The sequence below is a fragment of the Dromiciops gliroides genome, chromosome 2 (assembly GCF_019393635.1).
Source record: "Dromiciops gliroides isolate mDroGli1 chromosome 2, mDroGli1.pri, whole genome shotgun sequence".
NCBI lineage: Eukaryota > Metazoa > Chordata > Mammalia > Microbiotheria > Microbiotheriidae > Dromiciops > Dromiciops gliroides.
In genome coordinates, this window is record NC_057862.1 from 362,146,813 (window position 1) to 362,172,025 (window position 25,213).

Sequence of the window (25,213 nt, forward strand, 5' to 3'; positions counted from 1 at the left end):
TCTCCCATCTTTGGTAATGGTGAGAATGCACAGATGTCTACTAGGATATGAGGCATTGCCAATTCTAAAGTATGATCCCTGGTATAAGCTACATAAAGGCTGACACTACCAAAGGCATGGAAGGAAAAATCAGAGGATATCTTATGGTCATTATTTCACAGAATTCCTCCAGAAGGTGATACCAGAGAAGACAAAAGACAGCAAGCTTTTCATGACAGTCTTTTGTTTGCCCCATAAGGGAGCAGGAGAAAGAGCATGAGGAAAGCAATTACTGTGCTTGACTCGGATACCTTGGACCTTAAGGAGAAGGAAGCACCATCACCTGTAGTAGTGGCAAAGGATGGCACTGGAATAGTTTTATTTAAAAGACATTATACAAAAAAAAAAGAAGATATATTTTAAAAAACTGAATTATAATTGAGAATACTTTTTTAAAAAAAGTTTCCCATATTTTAGCATTTATTACAATGAAGCAATCTGTTTTTCTTCACAGAGGTGGAGTAGAGAAGAGGGATTACTTAGCACTACAGAGCATTTAAGAACCTATCCTTTTAAGAACACTGAGAATCATGCTTCGTTTCAGACTCTCAGTTTCTGGACTTTCCCTTTGTTGCCATCACTTAGCCACCTCTTCTCCTCTACCGAACGGTATTTGGATCCTGAGAGCAGTCATTTGTCTACTGGCCCTCAGGCCTCTCTCCTTTCTCAAGTTCAGTCAGTACTAACTCCTGTCCGTATACTATGGGGACTTACTTCCACATATGTGCTGATGTTTCCTCAAACACTCTAACCTTCCAATTCCTCAACCTTAGCTCCCATGACCTAATTCTTCTGGCCTGTTTATTTTTCTTTTCTTTTTGAGGGGCAGTAAGGGTGAAGTGACTTGCCCAGGGTCACACAGCTAGTAAGTGTCAAGTGTCTGAGGTCGATTTGAACTCAGATCCTCCTGAATCTAGGGCCAGTGCTCTATCTATTGCAACACCTATCTGCCCTCTCCGGTCCATTTCAAACACACAGGATGGTCACAAGTACCAACACCCATGAGCACTCCATGATTTAAAAAAAAAAAAAAGCCAAGAATCCTCTATCCAATCAAAACCAATCAAAATTCAGCTTTCCAAATCATGCCCTTTTTTTGTTTTTTTGTTTTTTGTTTTTGCAGGGCAATGAGGGTTAAGTGACTTGCCCAGGGTCACACAACTAGTGTCAAGTGTCTGAGGTCAGATTTGAACTCGGGTTCTCCTGAATCTAGGGCTGGTGCTTTATCCACTCCACTACCTAGCTGCCCCCCTTCCATATCTTTTATTCTTATAGGCCCTCTAGTCTTCCATAGATTGCCCTCACGGTTATGCCCCCCCCCCCCCCCCCCGCTCTGATGTTCCAGCACTCCCTATCTACTTATTCCTTCCATGCTGCCTACAAACACGTTCAAGTCTCCCCAATCCTAAAGTATCCCTTACTAGACCCTACCATCCATCCTTTCAAGATATCATCCTCTATCTCTCCTTCAGTTCACAGCAAGACACCTAGAAAAAATAATCTGCACTTGCTGTTTAAGCCTCCTCTCCTCTCACTTCTCTTTGCAATCTGGCTATTGACTGAAGCAACTGAAATGGCTTTCTCTAAAAGTTACCGACAAATCTGATTCTTAATTCTCATCCTTCTACTCCAAGGACTGATCCAGTCACCTTTGGTATATACACCTCATCGGTGCCCTCCAACTCTCAAACCAGAGGGTAGAGCCATGAACTCCAAAACCTCCAATGTCCCACTGGGCTGAATTCCTTTTGGACTTTTCTACCATGCCCCCAGGAACCTCACCATCCTGCGAAATCCAATCAGCCTTTGTACTTATGCCTCCTACCAGTGCCTTCTGCCCCTTGGATTGGAGGGTGGAGCCATAAAGTCCAAAAATTTCCATTTAAGAAGGGGGCTCAGCCATACCCTTATTTCCCACCCAGCAGCAATCCATTTGGAGTCCTTGGATTTCTCTATTACGTCCATGTCCCTCCCTTCCCCTCATTCACCACCAGCTTTTCAGCTCTATGAGGGCAGGGACTGTCTTTCTTTTGACCCAGCACACAGTAGGTACTTAATACATGTTTAAGTAGTGCCTTCTCTGTAGCATTGAACACTACTGACCTCCCTCTCTTCCTAGAGACTCTTTTCTCTGGGTTTTTATCCCATTATTCTCTCCTGGCTTTCTTCTGGCCAGTCAGACTATTCTTCCTCAGTCTCCCTTTGCTGATTCTGTAGGTCTATCTCAAGGCTTGTCATCTCTCGGCTTCCACCTCGTAACCTCACTGGCTCCCCACTGGCCAGCCCCTCTCCCAGGGCACCCTTCTTTCTGTAAGGAACACACCATCCTTCCAGGCTCAGAATCTCAACATTATTTTTTTATTATTATTATTTTTTTATTCTTGACTCCTAACTCTTTTTTCCTACATACCCATTAGTTGCCAAATCTGGACTATTCTAGCTACAGCCCCATAATTCCCTTTCTCTCTACTCAATACCCTAGTTTAGGCGCTCATCTCCTCTCCCATAGAGGGCTGCATCAGCCTCCTGTTTGGTCTCCTGGCCTCAAGTTCCCCACTCTCTAATCCATTTGCCACAGAGCAAAGCATAGGCCAGATCCTCTCTCACAACCCAAATAAGTGAATGCTGGTGACTCCCTATTGTTTCTAGAGTCAGTATAGACTTACCCCTCCCTACATTCTGCAAAACTGGCCTTCTCTTTGTTCTTTACAATCTCCTTGCTGTCAGTATCCTGTTGTGCTAGGCACCCTCCTCCACACCTGGAATGCACCCTGCCCTCAATTTTGCCTCTTAGGGCCCCTTCAAAAGTCTGCTGAAGTGCCTCCTACGGACAAGAAGACTTTCCTAATTTCCTAGTGCCCCCTTCTATTGTCTCATGTTTATTTCATATATATTTGTATGTGTACACATTGCCTCCTACGAGAGAATGTAAGCTCCTTGAAGGCAGGGGCCATTTCATTTTTGTCTTTGCATTCCCAGTGCTTAGAATATAGTCGAGGTACTTTAAAAAATGCTTGATCCATTTCAGTTCTCAAACATTTTAAGTCTTCTGAGATAGCATGCTCATTTTTTCAATGCACTGGGAAAACAGACCCAATTAGTACAGATTCCTGTTAAGTTTTTGTCTACAGCCCCTCCTGTTTTCTGAGTCCCAATAATTAGAGGGGTCCAGGTTTAATTTGGGAAGCTTTCAGCTAAACCCAATCTATACTGGAAGACTGGATTTTCCTGTAGCTCAGAGGGCCTAATGGACTTTGTAAGCCTATTTTCAGGTATGAGACGTGAATTTTTTTATAACATGGTTACAAGGGTTTTTCTTAAGAATGAGCCTCTTTGCTAAGCCTGAAAGGAATTGAAAGTGATAGATTACTATTAGAAATGAGAGATGCCTGTCTTCTAAGGTGCATAGGCAAATGTCCTTTAAGGGCACAATGTAGGAACAGTTCTTTGGCTGAACAAGGAGGGAGATAGGGATAGATCTTTTACAAATATGCTATCTTATAAATGGTCAAAGGATATGAACAAGCAGCTCTCAAAGAAAGGCGTACAAGCTATCAATAGCCAAATTTTAAAAAATGCTCTGTTTCACTATTAGAGAAATGCAAAAAATTAAAATAACTCAAGTTCCATCTCATACATATCAGACTGGCAAAGATGACCAAAAGAGGAAAAAAAGAAAATGACAAATATAGAAGGGGCCACTGGAAAAGAGGGATTACCAGCAGAGCTGTAAATTTGTTCAGCCATGCTGGAAAGCAATTGAGAACTAGGTCCAGAAAGTAACTAAACTATTCTTGTACATTGACCCAACAATACCTCTACTAGGCTTATACCCCACAGAGATCAAAGAAAGAGGAAAAGGGTCTATGTGCAATAATATATATAACAGCTCTTTTTTGTAGGGGCAAAGAACTGGAAACTAAGGGAGCACCCACTAATTGGGGAATGACAGTACAAGTAAGAATGTAATTGGATACTGTTTGTGCCATAAGAATATAAAAGAGGGATGGTTTCTAAAAAACCTGGGAAGACACTTATGAACCGATGAAGAGGGAGGTGAGCTAACAATTTATAGAAAAATGTAACAAAGACAAACAACTTTGAAAGATTGAAGAAATCTGACCATCACAATGACCAAACACAATTCCAAAGGGTTCATGTGATGTAGGGTGCAAATCGAGACATACTTTTTGGACATGCCTAATGAGGGGATTTGTTTCCTCTAGCTATGCATATTTGGTATGAGAATTTTTCTTTTTCTTTTAAGTTGGTGGCTGAGAAAAATAAAAAGATTTTTAATTGAAAAATGAAGTAAAATGTAAGGAAAATAGGTTTTTAAAAAAGCAATTACAAAAAAAGAATGCTATCCAAAATTTAACAGCTGATTCAGAGGATGAGATTCCTATTTTAATTCTGGGGAGACTGGGAAGGAACAGAAATAGATACTTCTTGCTCTCCCAGTATTAGCTTTAATGACACATTTCTTTACAAGGGCTGTAGCTCCATGGGTCCATATGTTCACCAGTGTCTTTCCAGTAGTAAATCTCTACTGATTTGGTATACAGTTTTCGTTGTTGTTGTTTTGCAGAGCAATGAGGGCTAAGTGACTTGCTCAGGGTCACACAGCTAATAAGTATCAAGTGTCTGAGGCCACATTTGAACTCAGGTCCTCCTGAATCCAGGCCCAGTGCTTTATCCATTGCACCACCCGCCTGCCCCATATACAGTTTTGATGGGATTTAGTGTCAGAGAATTTAATCTGATTGGCTTAGTTCCCCACCCCACCTATGGCTATACCCTCTGGATTAATTAAAAACCATAATCCAACAATTTCTTATGTGGTAAATTTCTGGAGTCCTGGTTTCTATGGGCATTGGTTTGGTAATATCCATTTTTGGTCCTTTAGAGTGAGCAGTTAAGGGTTCGAACTGGGTCTTCCTCTATTAGGAGTATGAGAGAAGAGGGTTCATCTATGAGCTTCGAACACTTAACGTGCTCTTTCTGTTGCTTTTAAAGATATGTCATCATTTCCCCTGTTCAAAAAAAAAAAGGAATGGCTCAAGAAAAATTCAGGGAAATAAATGTACCATTTTCTTTCAATTACTGCCTCCCAAGGACACATAAGGGATTGGTTTAACAGTAAACTTAGTAACTGAAGCATAAGTATCCTGAAGAGGAAATGGGTAAATGAAATTAAAATACTGAAATTTTGAATATGGTATTGTTAGGTACCAGGAAAAATATAATATTGCTCACTCACTGTGGAAAACTGTCAAGGTATATATAAAGTTGAACCTGTGATGGACTTGGCTCTTCTCAACGATGCAATGATCTAAAGACAATGCCAAAAGACTTGTGGTGGAAAATGTTCTCCACATTCAGAAAAAGAACTATGGAGTCTGAATGCAGACTGAAGCATTCTATTTTCACTTCTTGCGCTTTTTTTCTTTCATTTTGATTAATGTGGAAATATGTTTAACCAAATTGCTTACTGGCTTTGGGAGGAAGGAGGGAAGGGAAGGTGGGAGAAAAATTTGGAACTTAAAAGACATCTTTACATGTAATTGAGGAAAGAAAATTAATTTTAATATATAGTCAAAGTGCAAATAAACAATATACCCAATGACCAAGGAAGAAGAGACACAAACAAGTGACAGGAACTTTAGTGGAAAGAGGACCTGGGAAGATACAAGGGCTAGTAGAGTATTATCCAAAATTTATGAGAAAATATTATTAGTGATATTTTCCCTCTTTAAAATATCAAATGTGAAACTGTATATTAAAATACTTTTTACATATAACAAATTTTTGCTATGAAAATAAATTTATTCTTGTTCTCCAACTAACCTAATCTCTCATTTATCTTGGGCTACTGTGATATATCAAACGATATAGTATATATATATATATATATATATACACACACACACACACACACACACACACACACACACACACACACACACACTATATAATAGACCCTCATCCAGGGATCACCATTTTTGGATTTCGTTTGGTATACTTCAAGTGGTCCATGATCAAATTATTTTGGGATACACTGGATGGATACAGGAAAAAGGTACTTGACTTGAATAAAGAGTTAGCATTAATGTGCCATTATTGTACTGGGAATTATCTGAAAGTAAAGATTTTAGGAATAAGACTGAAAGGATAAAATATAGAATTTAACAAAAGAAAGAAAAAGATGAGATGGAGAAACACAAGGATAAACTAAGAGATTCATGATCATTTACTATGGCTTTGAAATATATTTAAATGAAAATCTGTTAAAAATGGTAATGCAAGGAGAACAAAATGCAGAGTGTTTCTCTATGTATATGTGCATATTATATATATGTATATACATATATATATGTAGAAATTTAAAAATAACATATCACTACCTCCAGAAAATTCTAATTGTGAGGTTTTAGTAAGGCAGGTTGTTTTTTTTAATACAACAAATTATTTGATGAAAGGGTTCCGATACTACTGTCCTTCCACTGAAAAGACCTTAATTCATTGAACATTCAAGTACCTATTATTAATTGACAAATATTTATTTTGTACTTACAGTATAAGAGCTGAGATAAGGCACTGTGATAAGAGCTGGGATGGATATAAAAACAGGCAAGAGAGTCCCTGCCCTAAAGCAACTTTCAGTCTAATGGAGGAGATAACATGCAAGCAAACCTATGCAGAGCAAGCTATATATAGGATAAATAGGAAATAACTAGCAGAGGGAAGACACTGGAATTGAGAGGGGGGCAACTAGATGGCACAGTGGATAGAGCACCGGCCCTGGAGTCAGGAGGACCTGAGTTCAAATCTGGCCTCAGACACTTGACACTTATTAGCTGTGTGACCTTGGGCAAGTCACTTAACCCTCACTACCCCCCCCCCCAAAAAAAAGAGAGAGGCTGAGGAAAGGATTCCTGTAGAAGAAGTGATTTTGATTGGGACTGAAAGGAAACCAGGGAAACCAGCAGTAGGAGTGGAAGGTGAGTGTTCCAGGATGATGGACAGGCAGAGAAAATACCAAGAGCTAAGAGACGTAATGTCTTGTTTGTGTAACTATCCAGAAGGCTAGTGTCACTGGAGCAAAGAGTACATGACAGGGAATAAGGTGTAAGAAGACTGAAAAGGTTGGAGGGAGCTAGGTTGTGAAAGGCTTCGAATGTCAAGCAACAGTCTGTAATTTATTTGGGAAGTGACAGGAAGCCATCAGAATTTGGGGGGGGGGGCGGGGAATGGCCAGACCTGCCCTTTAGGAAAATCACTGAGGATGGACAGGAGGAATAGCTTGAGACTGAGGTGATAAGGGCCAGCACAAGAGAGGTTGGGTATTAAGAGATGTAGCAAAGGCTGGTAGGGGTGAGTGGATGAGTTGGTGAGAGATAAGTGAGGGATCCGGGACAACTCCTAGGTTTTGAGCCTAAGGGGCTGGGAGGATCATGTTGCCCTCTATAGTGATAGGGAAAAGTAGAAGGAGGGGGAAGATTTAAGGGGGAAAGATAATGATATTGAAGATACCAGAAGAGAATTTGGGGCAGGATAAATAGATTTGTAAATGATCTGCACAGAGAAGATAATTAAATCCATGGGAATTCTGATGAGATCACCAAGTGAAATAGTATGGAGGGAGAAGATAATGTGTTGAGGTCCTGAAGGGGATATGGAGTGGAATAAAACACTACTCTCCCCTCTAAGACATGCTGGGCAAACTTGTTCTTCAGCCATGACCCCATGGGCCACAGCATTCCAGGCCCTTCTCCCCTCCACTATCTCTCCAAGTCTATCCAAGTTCATTGTTTCCATGACACCATCTATCCATCTTATCCTCTACCATCACCCTTTCCTTTTGCCTTCAATCTTCCCCAACATCAAAGTCTTTTCAATTATTCTTGTCTTCTCATCATGTGGCCAAGGTATTTAAGCTTCAGCTTTAATACTTGACCAGCTAAGGTTATATAATAATGAATTTTGTATAAAAGCTTCCTAGGACACATCATCACAGGGGAAAATGCAGAGTTGTCCAGATTAGTAAAAAGAGCTCATCTAAATCTTGTTAAATATGAATGAATACTTCTACCCTAGTACTATCTAGAGCAGGACTCCTTAAGCTTTTTTATGCTGTGGCTGAACATTTGGCATTTGGCAAAGGTGAAGCCTATGAACTCCTCAGAATAATGTTTCCTAAACAAGAATATATAGGATTATGAAGGAAACCAATGATACTGTAGTCGGGGAAGGGCTCTCTCTCCATCTTAGTGGCTGAACACAACTATCTTCACTTCCTCCCTCTGCACCCACAGGTGCTGCAAACACTCAATCACTAAGTTCTGCTCATACCTGGACTAGTTTTCTTATCTGACCATCCCAACACCCATGAAAAGTTTAGCTTTGGGAAACCTCAACAAAGTTCACTTCCTATTTTAAAGTGATTCCATTAATTAATGCTGAATCACTGTATTTCCTTCCTCATCACTTTCAATCATTTTTTTCAGAAGCTGATTCTGGACCTCTTGGTTTCTCCCTTTTGCTTTTAAGTTCATTAGAATAGTTAACAAAGGATAGGCAATAGAAATGGGAGGGAGAAAGACAAATAAATCTACCACTTTTCTATAGAAGTCCTCTTTCAGTTCCTCACTCTGGTGTGGCAGTGACCTTGGGCTATGAAATCAATCAACATTTATTAAATTACTGCATGACTAGGCTGGTGCTAAGCACTGGGGATACAAAAAGAGACAAAAAACAGTCCCTGCCCTCAAGGAGCTTCCAATCTAAGGGAGGAGACAATATGTACATAAATATATACAAAGCAAGCTACATAAAGGCTAACTAGCTTAACAGAGGAAGGAAAGGATTCTAGGCATGGAGAACAGCTAGAGACTATGTCCAGAGCCAAGGGATAGTATCTTGTTTGTGGAACAGATGGGAGACCAGTGTCATTTGATTGAAAAGTACCATGTTGGGGAGTAAAAGGTGTAGGAAACTGGAAAGGTAGGAGGGGGCTAGGTTATGAGGGGTTCAATGACAGAGGATGAAAAGCCTAGATCATGAGTAAAAGCATGGTGAAAAGATAACAAATATGGAACCAGCAAGGGACTGTCATCTGAAAACTAGTTAGAGCTTGGGAAGGCTCTTCACCAGGAGGTGATGAATTTTTTTTTGGCTATTGATAAGTTTATGAAATCGTCTAAATCACGGCAGGGGTGTGTGTACATACACACATATGTATAAATACACACGTGTATGTACATACATGCACAATGGTGGAAGACCTATAGCAATGAACTCGCAGGTCCTTCGGTATATTGATATATATTTATCATTTAAATACTAGCCCTATTCAATTTATTTGGTAACAGGTCAATGAGGCAGTGTGATACAGCAGAAAAGAACAATGGATTAGGAATTGGGAACACCGGAGCTCTCATTCCAGTTCCATAACTTATTCCTAGAATAAATCGTGTGCCTTTATGCCTCAGTTTCCTTGTCTGTAAAATGGGGCTAATACCTGCTTGGTCTTGCTCACACAGCTGTTGTGATGATAGAGGGCTATACAAATGTAAGGCAGTCCTGTTATTTCTTGAGGTTGCTCTGTCTCACACCAGTAACACCTCTTTCGGAGGTGGTTGTAGCTTTGTTTTCAGCGCAGGCACACAAATATAACAAGATCAGTTTTCCACAATCTTAAGCATCTGACACATTATAGGCTGATTAAAAATTAAATGGACAAAAGAACCCAACTAGTATGAGACTGAAAGGCTACATTCCGAGTACAGTTTCATAGTCATCTCAGTGGAAAAGACAGGAAGCTTCCTGATTTATACAGTATATTCTTCCTTGAAGGAGTACAAGCGATAGTCCTTAAAAGAAAGTTAAGATTTAATAGAAGAATCTGCGGCAGCAAAGTAGGCTAGAATCATATTCTCCTTCACCTGAAACATTAACCCTGACAGCACACAGATGACTCATCAGCAGAAATGCTGTCCAAATAACTCCCAGAAGCAGACAGCGTTTCAGAATGGGCAGGAATCTTAGAGATCATTGAACACCAAGAGGCCCTACTGCAATAGCCAGATACAAATCTAGAGACCTTTCCTGTTCCCCGCCCCCCTCCCAAATCTAGAACTCTTTCTTTCTTCAGTTTCCAGGTAAGCAGCTGAGAGCATTATTTTCTATCAAGCTTACAAACACAGAGCCTGGGGGCAGCTAGGTGGCGCAGTGGATAAAGCACCAGATCTGGATTCAGGAGGACCTGAGTTCAAATCCAACCTCAGACACTTGACACTTACTAGCTGTGTGACCCTGGGCAAGTCACTTAACCCTCATTGCCCCCCCTCCCCCCCCCCCAGGAGCCTGGGAGATGGAGACATTATGCTGGGGCATTTTCCTTTAAGGATGCTACTATTTTGGTCTAGCCAAAGGACCTCCCATACCTTCCTCTGTGGAGCCATGCTGGAGCAAGAGGGTGTAGCGGGGGCAGTATAGAGATAGGAAAGTTGTTTGAGAAAAGGTAGAAAATGGGCTGGAAGTCATGTGCCTTCTAAGGAGGAGATGATAGATCAGACAAGGCCAAGCCATCAGGCTGGATGATACAACTGAATGCCCTCTCCTTCCTTTATCAATGAATCTATTTTTTGTCCATCTTTATATCCCTAGCACTGAGCACATTTACTAAATATTTGTTGACAGACTGAATCTTATCTTTACTGTCCTGGACTCCCTGGCATCTAACATCCTAATTCTTCTCATTCTTTTGGTACTGTTCCTCTTCCAGAAGCCCTCTAAAACTGCAGGATCAAGAAAGAATCCCTTCCAATGCCTATTCCCCAATCTAGAAATATCCGAATATTTTTTAGGTAAAAGAAATTGCTGTTTTTCTATCTCCAGTAAACCTGGCTTAGATGCCTCCCCATAACTTAGCGATACCAATGTCTTCCACTGAGTAGTCACTCTGCCCACAAAGAACCAACGCAAGACCAATGGGAATTTTATTGACAATACTGATGAGACTGGTTGTTCATTTCTGGGGCTAGAGTTGATTATGTTAAATGAACTATGTTTCCTTCCACCCCACAGTGGGGTGCATCTTGTGAAAGCATCTCACAGTAACAAAAACTTTATAAAAAGACACTTTTTAGGATGGCATGAGAGGAAGCAGCAAAAAGAAAAAGTGGTGGTACAAAGTATACAGACTTTTATGGGGGAGAAATTTGGTGAATAATAAAGGATTCAAGGGTGAAATAAGATTTAAAAGGATGAGATTAGGGAGAATAGGCTTAATGGGAAAAGGGTAGAGCATAAACCAGAAGCTAGTTTTAGGAATAGCATCAGATCCCTACCCCCCTAACCCCCTTGTTTCAGACTACTGAGGATTACAGTTGTCAGAGGAATCCTTTCTCAAAATTGTTAAGAAGGCATTCAAAACCCACTTCCCTCCCTGCCCCACCTCCCCTCTGTGCCTCTGTATTGGTCTAGGGTTGGGGGAAGGGAAGAGACTACGTACGGATTTGCTATACTTTCTACCAAAATGTGCTTTCAGAAAAGGGTCTGAGTGCAAGTAACTGAGAAAGTATTTCTACTCCCAGGGTATTACCATTTTAACAGGAAACAGAGTTTATGAACCAAAAGAAGGAAGCCATAATGGTGAAATTTTAGCTTTCAGGAAATAAGTCTGTGAGTATTTTCTGGGGAAATGGTTCCTCCAAAGAAGTTAATGTGCCCTGATGACTGGACACAACCTGTTCTCCTGTGGCTTCCCAGAACCACCATTAAGTGAAGGATAGCAAGGTGGGGGTGTCTGGCCTATTCAGTGTCCATAAAGGAGCACACCTCATAACAACTTCTGGTCTCCTGGTGAACTTCACTTTCTCAGTTCTGCCAGGTTATTGCTGAATCATCTTTTTAAAATGGGGGGGGGGGGGAGGGAGACGGACGGGGAGTGATGGCGGCTTGGGAAGAGATATAAGGAAGAGGCTAACTGATGCAAAGCCTGCTGCTGCAGCCCCTTACTATCTGTGCAGACCTGGGTGCTTAATTTCCCACAGGCTCAGTTTCCTCACCTATAAAATGAGGGGGCTGGACGAGATGGCTTTTGAGGTACCTGCCAGCATTAGGTCTGGAATCCTATGGGGCTGGACTTTTGGTTTTGATCTGGCCATTCCATTGGCATAGGGAGCTCCCGAGGGAAGAAAGGGCCTCTCCTAATGGCAGCTGGCACGGGTCTGACACTTCCGTAGTCTCAGAGAGTGGCCTGGGCTTGGCGAGGTCACAGAGCCACTGAGGCAGCACTGGGCTTCAGGCTGTCAGGCAGGACTCTGAGGCCAGCTCTCTATCCACTACAGCCCAGGGCCACCCAAGATCAGCCTTGATGAACCTCAAACGAAGGGGGAAAAAAAGAAAGGGAGTGGAGAAGGTCCAAAAAGAAGGGCAAATGCTCCCTTCCTCACTGCTCTATGGGAAAGGAAGCCAGATGATTTTTCAGCTGGTCAGTATTAAGCATTATAAACGGCCCCTTTCCAGAAAGTGAGGCTTGGGTTCAAGCATTTTAATGTAAACAGAGTTGCCTTTACCTTGTCATTCAGGAGCGGTTTGATCTCTGTGAGCTGCACATCTTGCAGTTCATCCATGAGGACAGGAAACAGCACAGAGGCCTTCAGGAACCAGTAACACTGAAACAGAAAATGAAAGGAGCAAAGGTAATGGGAGTGACTGAGATGAAAAGACAGTTCCCTTAAACCAGGCTAGTGCCCACAGGTTGGCTTCAGCCACCTCGACAACAGAGCCATTTAGATTAGGAAGCAAGCTGACCCAAAGAGCCAAGGACAGAAGGAAAGCCATCCAAATAATTTGAGGGGCAGCTAGGTGGCACGGTGGATAGAGCACCGGCCCTGGAGTCAGGAGTACCTGAGTTCAAATCTGGCCTCAGACACTTAACACTAGCTGTGTGACCCTGGGCAAGTCACTTAACCCCAACTGCCTCACTAAAAAAACAAAACAAAACAAATATATTTGAGCAGGAGCTAAGGCACAGGCACCATCTTGTCCCTAAATAAGCCTACCATATCTCCAATGAAAGACCATATGCTTGGGAACCAGGTGGTCTGGTTTTTAATACCAGATTGGCTACAAACTGTGTGGCCTTGGATAAGTAACCTTTCTCTCTCTGGGTCTGTTTCTTCATTGATAAGATAAAGGATATGGACAATATTCTCTAAAAGTCTACCACTCTTGACCAGCCAAGATCTAGCCAAAACTGAGGTGACAGCAAGTCAATCTTTCTTAATTAGCTATGGAAAAGCTCGCTGGAGCTGTTACTGACCAAGAGCCCAAATTAATTCCTCCTGTTCCGAGCTATAAGTGACTGCCGAGAGAAGGTGTCCACATCACAGCTAGGGATCCCTCCACAAAGTTTTGCAACTATCAGCACTCATACCCTAAGGAGACCTGATAAGGACAGAGAACTGACATTCGCCTGTGCATGGCTTCCAGGTACCTTACCCCAGCTAGCTACAAAGTGTATAGATGGTCACAGACGCTCAAGAGTTAGAGTCTAGTTACTTTAAGAATTTCAAACAGCACTTTCCAATTGGCCTGGGAGCTCATATGTATCTAGTGGTTTGGTTGTGATTTCACTCCTGGGCAGGGCCCCAACTGGAAGGCCCAGGTAGTATCTATAATTCACATACACATTCCCTTCCTCCATTATTAGAGTGTAAGCTCTGTGGGGCCAGGGACTATTTTACTTCTCTTTGCTTTTTCTCCCTTAGTGTTTAGCATAGTGTTTTGTACACAGTAGGCATCTAATACATATTTGTTGAATGGAAGAATTAAGAATTCATTGGGTAGAGGCAGCTAGGTGGCGCAGTGGATAAAGCACTGGCCTTGGATTCAGGAGGACCTGAGTTCAAATCCGACCTCAGACACTTGACACTTGCCAGCTGTGTGACTCTGGGCAAGTCACTTAACCCCAACTGCCTCACCAAAAAAAAAAAATATATTTCATTGGGTTGACATCTTAAAGTTCTGATTTACTGATACTACTTCTGATCTACCTTCCTTCATTCCCAATTTACATTTCACCTTACTCCCAACATGTACTCTTCTCTTTGATCCACAAACAAGACACTTCATCTCTCTCCTCCAGGCACTCTCTGGCCATCCCACAGGTCTCTTCTGCTCTGACTACTGACCTCCCTGGCTTTCTTTAAGTGCCATTTAAAAACCCACCTCCTACAGGAAGTCTTTCCCAACCCCTCTGAATTTCAGTGCTTTCCCTCTTTTTAATTATCTCCTATTTATCCTGTATATAACTTGCTTGGTATATATTATTTGCATGTTGTCTGGCCATTAGATTGTAAGCTCCCTGAGGCCAGGCAGGCCTTATCTGCCCTTGTGCCTGGCACATAGTAGTTGCTTAAATGTTTAGTGATTGATGAAAGAACAGATTTGGATAAAATTTCAAAAAAATATTTTGAGATATATGTTGAGTGGACCAAATAGGGATATTTAAAAATATAATTAAAAAAAAAGCTGAGAAATGCACCTCTCACCTTTGGCAAAGGGAATTTAAAGACTTGAGGGCTTGAGTTACATATTAAGTGGACCAAAGAGGGACCCAAATGGGGTCATGGAAGAGTAGGACAAGGTTGAAATGACTGAACACCAATAACACCACCACCACTATTTGCCAGCATCCAGATACAAAGAATGAAACAATCCCTACTCCTGGGTGGAAAAAGAGGCATTCTTGCAAAAATAAACACTCAAATAAACAGAAAAAGCCATCCTTGGCCAGTCACGAATATTTCATGTGCAGGAAAGAATACTAAGCCCCTAGAGTATGTTACCCAGGTCTTAATAAGTGGCAGATATATTCGTGGACCTATGGTTTGTTTAGCAGCCCTAGATTTTGTTCGGTTCTCATTGTCCCAAGGCTTTGCCAATGAGCAATTTTATAACACCTGCAGGAACAGTGAGATCACATGGTGGAAAATTCCATCTGCCGATCCCTCAGCAGCACAGGCTAGCTCCTCTCCTGGGGGATCTCAGGCCGGCTGCAACTCCAGCACAGATGATATTTTCGACAAACACCATTTGGGTTCTTAGTGCTATTAATCCTGTCAAAAGACTGGCAGGGATTTTCTAATCTGGGATAAAAACTAAAATTATCACCCACCCTCATTTTTCTCTTGCCCAGTGGTTTGTGAGGACTGGGAAAAGATGACAGCAGTCCAAACTCCCCATGTTCCAAATGAAGCAAGGAGCCAAGTAGCAGGGAGTGGGTGTAGTAACCAAGCGGATGGAGTCACCATGTCTGGCCCCATGAAGGATGCCGGGAGTCTTAGTCAGAAAGCTGGCATTATTGTGTAGTTCTGCTGAAATGACTCCCCTGGGGGAGAGGACTAGGAATAATAGCTGGTATTCATGTAATGGTTTAAGGTCTGCAAAGTGCATACATTCTATCTTGTTTGATCCTCACAATAACCCCGTGAAGTAGATACTACTATCATCATTATTATTATTCCCATTTTATACACATGGAAACTGAGGTTGAGAGAGATTAAATGACTTGCCCTGAATCACACAGCCAGTAAGTGACTGAGATAGGATTCAATCGTCACTGCCAAGTCCAGGGTTCTGTCCATTGAGCCACAATACCCTGGTTCTAATTCTAGTTCTGAAGCTAATATTAATAGCTGCATGACTTTGGGCAGTGGGTTCCATTAGATAATTTTTGGGGGGTTCCATTAGCTATTGATGAAAATCCCTTTCCGTTCCAACATTTTGTGATACCAATGGTGAATCAGAAACAGCATTACAGTTTCTAGCCTGAGAGGAAGATTAGTCTATGAGAGAACTGGCTTATCTAGGAAGGAAAGACAGTTTTTGAGAGGGGAATATGGTGATGGGAAGGTGGGCTGGAAGTGGAGATTAGACTACAGATGATGGCTCAGAGTTGGAGAAAGATTTGGAAAGTCATTCAAGTCCAGGTGATATTGGAATCCATGTCAGTGGGTGAGCTCAACAAAGGAAAAAGTATACAGAAGAGATTAGAGGACTGAAAGTAGCAGCTTTAGGGATGCTCACAGTCCAAAGTGTAGGAGGAAAACTGTGATAGGCAAAGTGCAGTGGGAAGAGAGATGGACAATAGTGATGTGGAAAAAGACTAGGAAAAAAGTATGCATGTATGCATGCACATATGTATGTACAAGTATTTGGGTGGAGGCAACTGGGATTAAGTGACTTGCCTGTGGTCACTAAATTAGTAAATACTAAGTAAGTACTGAGGCCAGATTTGAAATTAGGTCCTCCTGTCTCTTGGACCAGTGCTTTATCCCCTGCACCACCTAGCTGCCCCTCACTGCTATTTGAGATTAACCTCTTTTTGGGGGGGTGGAGGGGCCAGGGCAACGGGGGTTAGGTGACTTGCCCAGGGCCACACAGCTAGAAAATGTCAAGTGTCTAAGGCTGGATTTGAACTCAGGTCCTCCTGAATTCAGGGCCAGTGCTTTATCCACTGTGCTGCCTAGCTGTCCCCCCCCACACACACACCATATTAACTTCAATCTCAGTTGCCTCATCTGTAAAATCAGGATTACCTCACAGTTATGGTGAAGATCAATCAGATCCTTAAAACACTATATATAAATGTGAGCTATTATTATTAAAAACCAAGGATTAAATTTCAGGCAAAATTAGGATCAGTTCTCAAACTAAAAAGCCCATCACTGGAATCATAATTCAGAAACACAGGCATTGTTACATCATGTGCCAGCTAAAGGTATGAGTGCTCTTAGTTGGCTGGGTGCAGGATTTGATATAGGAGTTTCCTGGCAGGGGTAATCTCTGTCCTCTTATTCCCGGCCATCTTCTCACCATGCTTCTTGCAATCCCACTCCTCACCCCAGTCCCCCCAGTCTCTGGGTCAGTCAACCCCTGGGTCCTTTGGCCCTGATAGGTGAGCTTTCCTCTTATTTTGCTGGCCGCTAGGCCTTCATGCTATTTTCTAGCCATCTCCTTGCCAAGGTGCCTAAGGTCATGATGCTCTGATAAGTGAGATTTTGTTGGAAGCAGTACTTCCCTACTCCTTCTCCTTCCAGTCCCCCTGCTTAGGTTGCCTTCCCCAATTAGACTGTAAGCTCCTTGAGGGAAAAGCCTTGCATTAGCATCTGCAGTGCACTGCACAGTGCCTGACACATAATAAGTTTTATCTATTTTCCTTTATAAGTATATAGCACTTTATAGTTTTCTTTCTTGTTAAAATTCAATTATCTTTTATCTTCAGTTTTAAGTACCCCCCCAACCATTAAGGCAAGAAAAATAAAACCCATTACAAATATGTATGTACAGCCAATCAAACAAATTCCCACATTAGCCATGTCCAAAAAGGAAAAAAAAAAGAATGGAAAAGAAAGAAAAAAATATGCTTCTATCTGTACTCTTGATTCCATTAGCTCTTTATCTGGAGATGGGTAGTACATTTCATATCATGAATCCTTCAGAACAGTGGTTGGTCACTGTGAGAGTTCTATTTTTCAAAGCTTTCTACATTTATTTCATTTGATCTTTACCATGACAGTAATGAGGGAGGAAGAAAAGGTAGTTATCTTTTCTACATGAGGAAACTGAGGTTTGGAGATTAAAGAACTCACGGTCACCCGGTTAACAAGGCAGCGCCTAAGGCTCACCCCATTTCCACCACGTAGGGGTTTTTTCCATCAATGATTAAGAAGGAGTTTAAACAATCTGATGAGTCACTGGAAAAATTACTACTGGGAGGAAGATTTAACGGAGCCAAAGTGGACCTTCCTCCCCATGCAGCATCATCAGCTTGGAAGGCTCACAGAAGACTTATGTTCTGCAAAGCTAGATAAATCAATCAGAGGCCCCAGTTAAGGACCCTCCTTTTCTCCTTTTTGGCTGCCTAACATGAGGCATACCTGGCTCTGTAAAGACATACTCTCTTTTTGCTTAGTTCTAGTGAATTTACTAAGAGATGGGTTTGGTAGATTGGACTTAGTCTGCTCAACCATGGACCCCTCCCTGCCATGGCAGCTGTGGGAGTAATTATCCATCCTGCATGACAGAGACCCACTTGAGTGGCATCATGTATTAGTTATGGTGAGTCCCTCCCTTTCCAGAAGTGCTATGATCTTTGCTTCAGTACTAATGTTCTTCTTCCTCATCACCATGTATGGCCCAGGTGGACCAAGTGGTACAACCTGCACAGGATACTACACTGATCATAGTGGCTGTCTGGGCAGATACGCCTGTCCTTGCAGATGAGTGCTCTCGGGATAGCAGGATAAGACTTGGCAAGGGGGGCTACTCCTTCCCTAAAGAGCTTTGGGAGTGGCTCCTGAAATACGGGTAGATAAATAGGAGATCGATAGCTAGCTTATAAGGATGCTAGCAAAACTACCACAGTATCCATCAGGGAGGTGGAAGGGATCTTAAGGCCTACTTCATCCTAAGGCATCTCTCTCTCTCTCTTTTTTTTTTAAATTTTTCTTTTTTTTCTTTTTGGTTGGGCAATGAGGGTTAAGTGACTTGCCCAGGGTCACACAGCTAGTAAATGTCAAGTGTCTGAGGCCGGATTTGAACTCAGGTCCTCCTGAATCCAGGGCCGGTGCTTTATCCACTGTGCCACCTAGCTGCCCCCTAAGGCATCTCTTGAAGGCATCCCCACTCTGCTTGTATATAGAGGGCTGCCAGTTTGTTATAATGCTGGAGACTCCCCAATAGGCCCATCAGGGCATTTTCATTTCCATGACTCTCATGTTTATTTTTTCTAGCTCTGACCCATCACTGATTCTTGGGAGTTAGTATCTGTATGAGTGCTTACAGTCACCTCTATGCCATTTTGTGGGCAGGGTTAAAGAAAAGCCCTTGGAATTACCCAAACCATCCCATGTAGTTAACACCCAACACTGTGAGGTCCCAGGAGGGGTGAAAGCTATTTCCTTCTTAGTGATGGATATAAAGGAGGTTGCATCCCTTTGCTACCTCTTGGCTAATCAGGAACAGATTGCTTTCACGTGGGAAGGAATCCAGCAGGCCTTCACTAACATTCTCTTTTTCTTTTGTTTTGTTTTTTTAATCTTTTTTTTTTTGTGTGAGGTAATGAGGGTTAAGGGACTTGCCCAGGGTCACACAGTAAGTGTCAAGTGTCTGAGGCTGGGTTTGAACTCAGGTCCTCATAAATACAGGGCTGGTGCTTTATCCACTGAGCCACCTAGCTGCCCCACTAACATTCTCTAGGACTGCCTGAATTCTCCCTCATGTTGCCATAGTCTGGTGGGCAAAGAATGAAAAGAGTAATGTTGGCTGGACCAGACAAGGCCATGGTGGCACCTACATCTGATGGTGGCCCACATGATCGACACGGACTGGGAAGCCAACCCTATAAAAATCCAGGGTCCAGTCCACTTACCCAAGTTTCTGGGAATATAGTGGATGGAGAGAATCTAGTTAATTGTGCATTCAATCTAGAATAAGCCACTGATACTTGCCAGCACACTGAACACTGGCAGAGGGTACCAGCATGGTCAGAGGTCCTAGCAAAGTGGGTGGCAATGTAGGCTCCAGCACAGTAGACAGCATCATGGGCACCACCAGGAGCACAGGAACTAGCAGGAACTGCATTGGCAAAAGTAAAGAACTGGGGCAGCTAGGTGGCGCAATGGATAAAGCACCGGCCCTGGATTCAGGAGGACCTGAGTTCAAACCCAGCCTCAGACATTTAACATTCACTAGCTGTGTGACCCTGGGCAAGTCACTTAACCCCCATTGCCCCACAAAAAAAAAAAAAAAAAAGAGCCCAGGAAAGTAGGGAATGTTATGGTCACCGGTAGTGGTTGAAAAGCCTCAGTCCTAATATCCTCACTCTTCTAGCCCAATGGGCCCTTTCTGAGAAGGACCTGGCTCTTGAGGATTGCTGTTTTGCAAGGTTCATGAATGACTCTACCCACTGTAAGCGAGGCATGTGCAACTGGAACTTAGAGGCTAACACTGATAACAGAGGATCTGCTGATGGATAGATATCCTGGCAAGTTCTCCCAGTGGGCTGATGTGTGAGCTTGGGTGTCTGGAATGTGAGAGAGATGGATAAGACCTTCATTTTGGTCATGGGTTTGGCTGACTAGTATGGGGCCTGGTGGGAACAGGACTCTCCCCCCTACCCGCCTTGGGCTCAGGACCAATGGTGGAACTATGCCAATGCATTCCCTGCATAAAGCTGTTTGTGAAGCCTGATGGCACCTATTATCAACATTATATGAACTGCTGGACTGAACAATCAGCTCAACACTCTTACAAGAACAGTAGAGGTGGGGAGTGGGTCACACAGCCAATTCTGGGCACAGGTGAGAAGATGCCATGGATATGGGACCTCTCCAACTGAGAGGGAGACAGCTACTTCTGGCCAATGGGGCTTCTTGTACCAATCAGAACACCCAATCTCTGAAAGACAAGTATGGCACGATTCTGTTTTTGTTTTGTTTTGTTGAGACAATTGGGGTTAAGTGACTTGCCCGGGGGTCACACAGCCAGTAAGTGTTAAGTGTCTGAGGCCAGATTTGAACTCAGGTCCTCCTGACTCCAGGGCTGGTGCTCTATCCACTACGCCACCTAGCTGCCCTGGCACAATTGATTCTGAAACAAAAGCGTTATCACTATACTATGCCCCTTGACTATTGGAGTATGACTGTCCTACCTTCCAGAAGTTGTGGTTGTGATTAGTGCCATCCTATGAAGGGGAGGTCTCAAGTGTAAGGTTTCTTGGATCTAGCCCTCAGGATGCCTTACCTTATATAAAGCACAGTCTACTTTTGGATATAGGTCTGCTTGACTATCTCCAGTCACTATCTTTATTCTATCTCCTAGGTGGAGTTGTCTAGGCCTCCAAGTCCCCGGCCCCTCAAGGGGCTCCATATAGCCTGAAATAACTCAGGTTCCCATCACTTGACAAGTCTTCTTTCCCCCAGGAATGTAGTAGAATTGCTGGGAGGTACTTTGCTTTCTAATACCATAGGGGAGGTGAAACTATCTCTGCTTAACTATGGTGAATTCATATCTTGAAAGAAAGGAGATCACAGACTAATTTTGAGTCCCTGAGTTGAGAGAATCCTTACCTGGCACCTATAAAAGGAGGTAGTACCTCAATTAAGGTCTCTAAAGGGATAAAGATTGGGCACTGTCCCCAGAAGTGCTATGATCTTTGCTGTGGTAATGATGTTCCTAGCTGTTGTTCTTCCTCCTCCTCATGACTGCTTTACATCGGAAGAGCCAGTGTGAACTGTCCCTGGCTCTATTACCACCCAGATGACCTGAGAGACGAAGCCTGAGATATCTGCTCTTTGCTCTTCTATTTGGCCACTTTGATCATACTTCTCCAAGGGTTATCGTCTTTTTGCTCTCTTTGTTGTTGTTCTTTTTTTTGAACACAGCTCTTCCCCCAGTGCTGCCTGTGTCACATTCCCGTGGTCAGGGTTATCTAGTAATGACTTTGAGGCTACTTAGCTGGAGGATGGTCCTTTACAATGTCTTAATTTATCTTTCTTTACAATGTCTTTAGGACTTCACCACCAAGAGGTGTGGTAAGAGCAATACCTAACCAGGGTACCTGCCATGTAGGCTAGGCTAGTTTATCCTTGAAAAGCAGGGAAAATATTCCTGAAACCTGACTGGTCCACAGGACTAGGGCTTGAACAAAATGTTCATATGGCTTCCCAGGTGCCACGGGCAAAAGGCCAGCCTTTAAGGAGTCAGTGCCCCCTAGATTTGACAGATGTCCAACTATCACTTAAATCACCATACCCATCATATCAAACATGTCCTATGCACAAGATTTACTTCTATATGGATATCAGGGGACTTGCAATTATCTGAATCAGTCTCATATGCTTGTTAAGTATCCCTTCCATGCTACTAATAAATTTATTTTTTGTTAGATGGTCCATGAGTGTCTTATTTCATTCCAATCCCAAAGCCCAAACCATTACACTGGACAAAAGCTGGCTTGGCCCACAATTACTTATATGAATTGATACTGAGTGAAGTGAGCAGAACTACAATAATGTAAAGAGAAACAATTTTGAAAGACTCAAGAAATCTGATTAATGCAATAGCCAATCAAGGCTCCCTAAAACTGATTGCTCCCATTTTTTGGCAGAGAGGTGATGGACTTGAGGTAGAGAACAAGACATGTTTTCAGACACAACAAACTTACTGAATATACTTTTTTTTTTAAGTGAGGCAATTGGGGTTAAGTGACTTGCCCAGGGTCACACAGCTAGTAAGTGTTAAGTGTCTGAGGCTGGATTTGAACTCAGGTACTCCTGAATTCAGGGCTGGTGCTTTATCCACTGCGCCACCTAGCTGCCCCCTGAATATACTTATAAGGAAGGGCTTTTATGGGAGAAGTGAGAGAGATGTAAAAAATTTCAATAAAACATTTTAAAACACATAGAAGAGAAAAGAAGGAAATAAAGACAAGCAGGGCAGTGTTGGTACTGTGTTACTTTAAAAAAAATCATATGCAAGAGAGTCATTGTCTCAGAAAATCCTCTTCTGTTCTTCATATGTAGATGTTTGTTGATGTTAGTTAAGTTCATGGTAAAAAATAAAATCTAAAGAGAAATGCTAAAAAGTTTCCTATTTCTTGAATACCATGACCAGAAACCATGTTATTAGCCTGTTAATCTAATGTCCAGATCTGTAGTCATCCACCACAGCTGCAGAAATTCTTTTCTTTATCAGTCCATTCCAAGATATACTGATAATATACCATTAGTTTCTTTTCCTGGGTAATGTTTATCATTACCACCATATTTACCACTGAGACTGAAATAATGTGGCAGCATAATTTTCTTGATTGACAAGGAAAAAAAAAAAAACACGGAGGCAGCAACTAGCTCCCAATGGGGGGAAACGAGGAAAGAAAAGTCAGCCGGCACTGGCCAGATGGAGCTAGCCTCTAAGAGCACCAGTGGGCAAGAAGATAGAGGAAGTGATCAGAGAGAGCTAAGGAGATGAAGACACTTCAAGAGTATCAAGACTATTAAAGATATCTACTGTACGAAATGAGTACTAGATTAATCCACATACAAATAACCAAGGCAGCTATTTCACAAAGCATTACCCTTTCCTACAATATTCGGCTGAGAGGGTATCTATTTCTATACAGACATGAACATTTTAAGAGGAACAAAACATGAGAAAAAGCTAAATATATACCATTTTTTAAAGACTTGAAGTCACCTTGCTAGTTTAAAAACATCAACATATAACTTCACTTGTAAAATGGGAATGACTTAAATGTTTAGAAGTGTTTTAAAAGCTTATGGAGGGAAAGTAACCCAGATGTAATGATTTTCTAGGCCTTCGCGTCTCTGCTCCCATATCATAATGAATAGATAGGACCAGTTCATATGCCCCATTAATGATATAGGTAATTAATACTAGAAAAGTACAGGTATTGGGGTTCTAATAATCAAATAGGAGAGAAAAGACAAACAAGAATCTACAGTTATACTAATTACCACCTAAGTGCCAAAAGAGTTCAAAGGAGAAAGGTCACTGGTGGCTGAGGTGGTCAATGAAAACTTCAAGAGAGAGTTATCTATGAATGGAGTGAAACTGGAGAATAGAGAACATCCTAAATGGAACACAGAGCATGAGCAAACAGAGAGGCAAGAGAAAGAATCAAGAGGCTGGAGAGCAGAGTACAGGGAGCTAAGACAAAGACAGGTTATGGCCCAATCACACACACATTGATTTAGAGGACATTCATAAGATAGTAGCAATAAAAACACATATAAAGGGGGCAGCTAGGTGGCGCAGTGGATAGAGCACCGGCCCTGGATTCAGGAGTACCTGAGTTCAAATCCGGCCTCAGACACTTAACACTTACTAGTTGTGTGACCCTGGGCAAATCACTTAACCCCAATTGCCTCACTAAAAACAAAAAAACCCCCAAAACCCCCCCAAAAAAACACATATAAGGAGTAGCATAGTACATGTAAACCTTCTTTCTCCCCAGCTGGTCTGTAATCTCTTCGGGGGCAGAGACTATGTATCATCCATAGAGCTCAATATCAACTCTCATTTATGGCTTATGGTTTGCAAAGCACTTCCCTCACATATTTGTGGACCAATTAACACACACACACACACACACACACACACAATTTGTGGACTGAAACACATGGCTTCCTTTAAGTCCCAACTAAAATCCCATCTTTTATAGGAAGACTTCCCCCAAGCCCTTCCCTCCGTTAACTATTTCCTACTTATCCTGTATATAGCTTGCTCGGATTATTTTTATTTGCATGTTCTCTTTCTCATTAGATTATAAATTCCTTGAGGGAAGGGACTGTCTTTTGCCTCTTTTTATCTCCAGCATTTAGCATAGTGCCTGGCATATAGTAGGCACTTAATAAAAGTTTGATAAAAGACTGATTGATATAGCTGTTATAGAAGCTCAAAGACAAAGGGAATATTGTGGGTGGCTTCATTCACGGGGGAGGTAGGATGTGAATTAGGCTTTAAAGGATGGCTAAGTATCAGACATAAAGAAGAGGGGAGGCAGGTACTGCAGGTGGCAGGAACAGCATAAACAAAGCTACAGAGGTAGGAATTTGCAAGGTGTGCTCAGGGGAAACTGTGTAGAACAGTCTGGCTGGAGCAGAAGGTTCATACTGACAAGCCGTGGGAGGTAAGGTTGGAGCCAGATTTCAGAAAGCCTGGAAAGCCAGGCTAAGTAAGGAGTTTGGATCTTGTAAGTAATGGGAATCCACAAAAAACTCTATAGTGATACAGAAATAGATAGTCAATTTGGAGTTTGAAAGTACTCTTAGAGATTACCTAGCTTAATCCCTTTATTTTACAAAGGAGGAAAGAAGGGCCAGATTTGTCCAATGCCACAAAGCAAATCAGTGACAAAGGTGGGATTAGAATTAATCCAAGACTCCTAGACCAATGTTCTAACAACATATGATAATTTCCATAAAATACTATAATGTAGACACGTCACAGTGTTTACAAAGCATCTTAGATTAAGTTTTGTTCCCTCACCACCATAATGTTGTCATCAAATACCTTCTAGAAAAGTGGTGTCAAACAGCATATTGATTTAGAACACCACAAATTAACATCAAACTGT

The 25,213-nt window shown here is 42.2% G+C and overlaps 1 protein-coding gene across 3 annotated transcripts in view; it reads right to left on the minus strand.

Moving 5' to 3' along the window:
* Positions 1–25,213, minus strand: part of NDRG3 (NDRG family member 3) — a 73,206-nt gene that overhangs the window by 35,747 nt on the left and 12,246 nt on the right. For all 3 annotated transcript variants that reach the window (XM_043984771.1, XM_043984772.1, XM_043984770.1), the window contains exon 2: positions 12,621–12,719. In XM_043984771.1, the coding sequence (XP_043840706.1) occupies positions 12,621–12,677 (57 nt within the window). In that variant the 5' untranslated portion in view covers positions 12,678–12,719. The remainder of the gene's footprint in view (positions 1–12,620; positions 12,720–25,213) is intronic.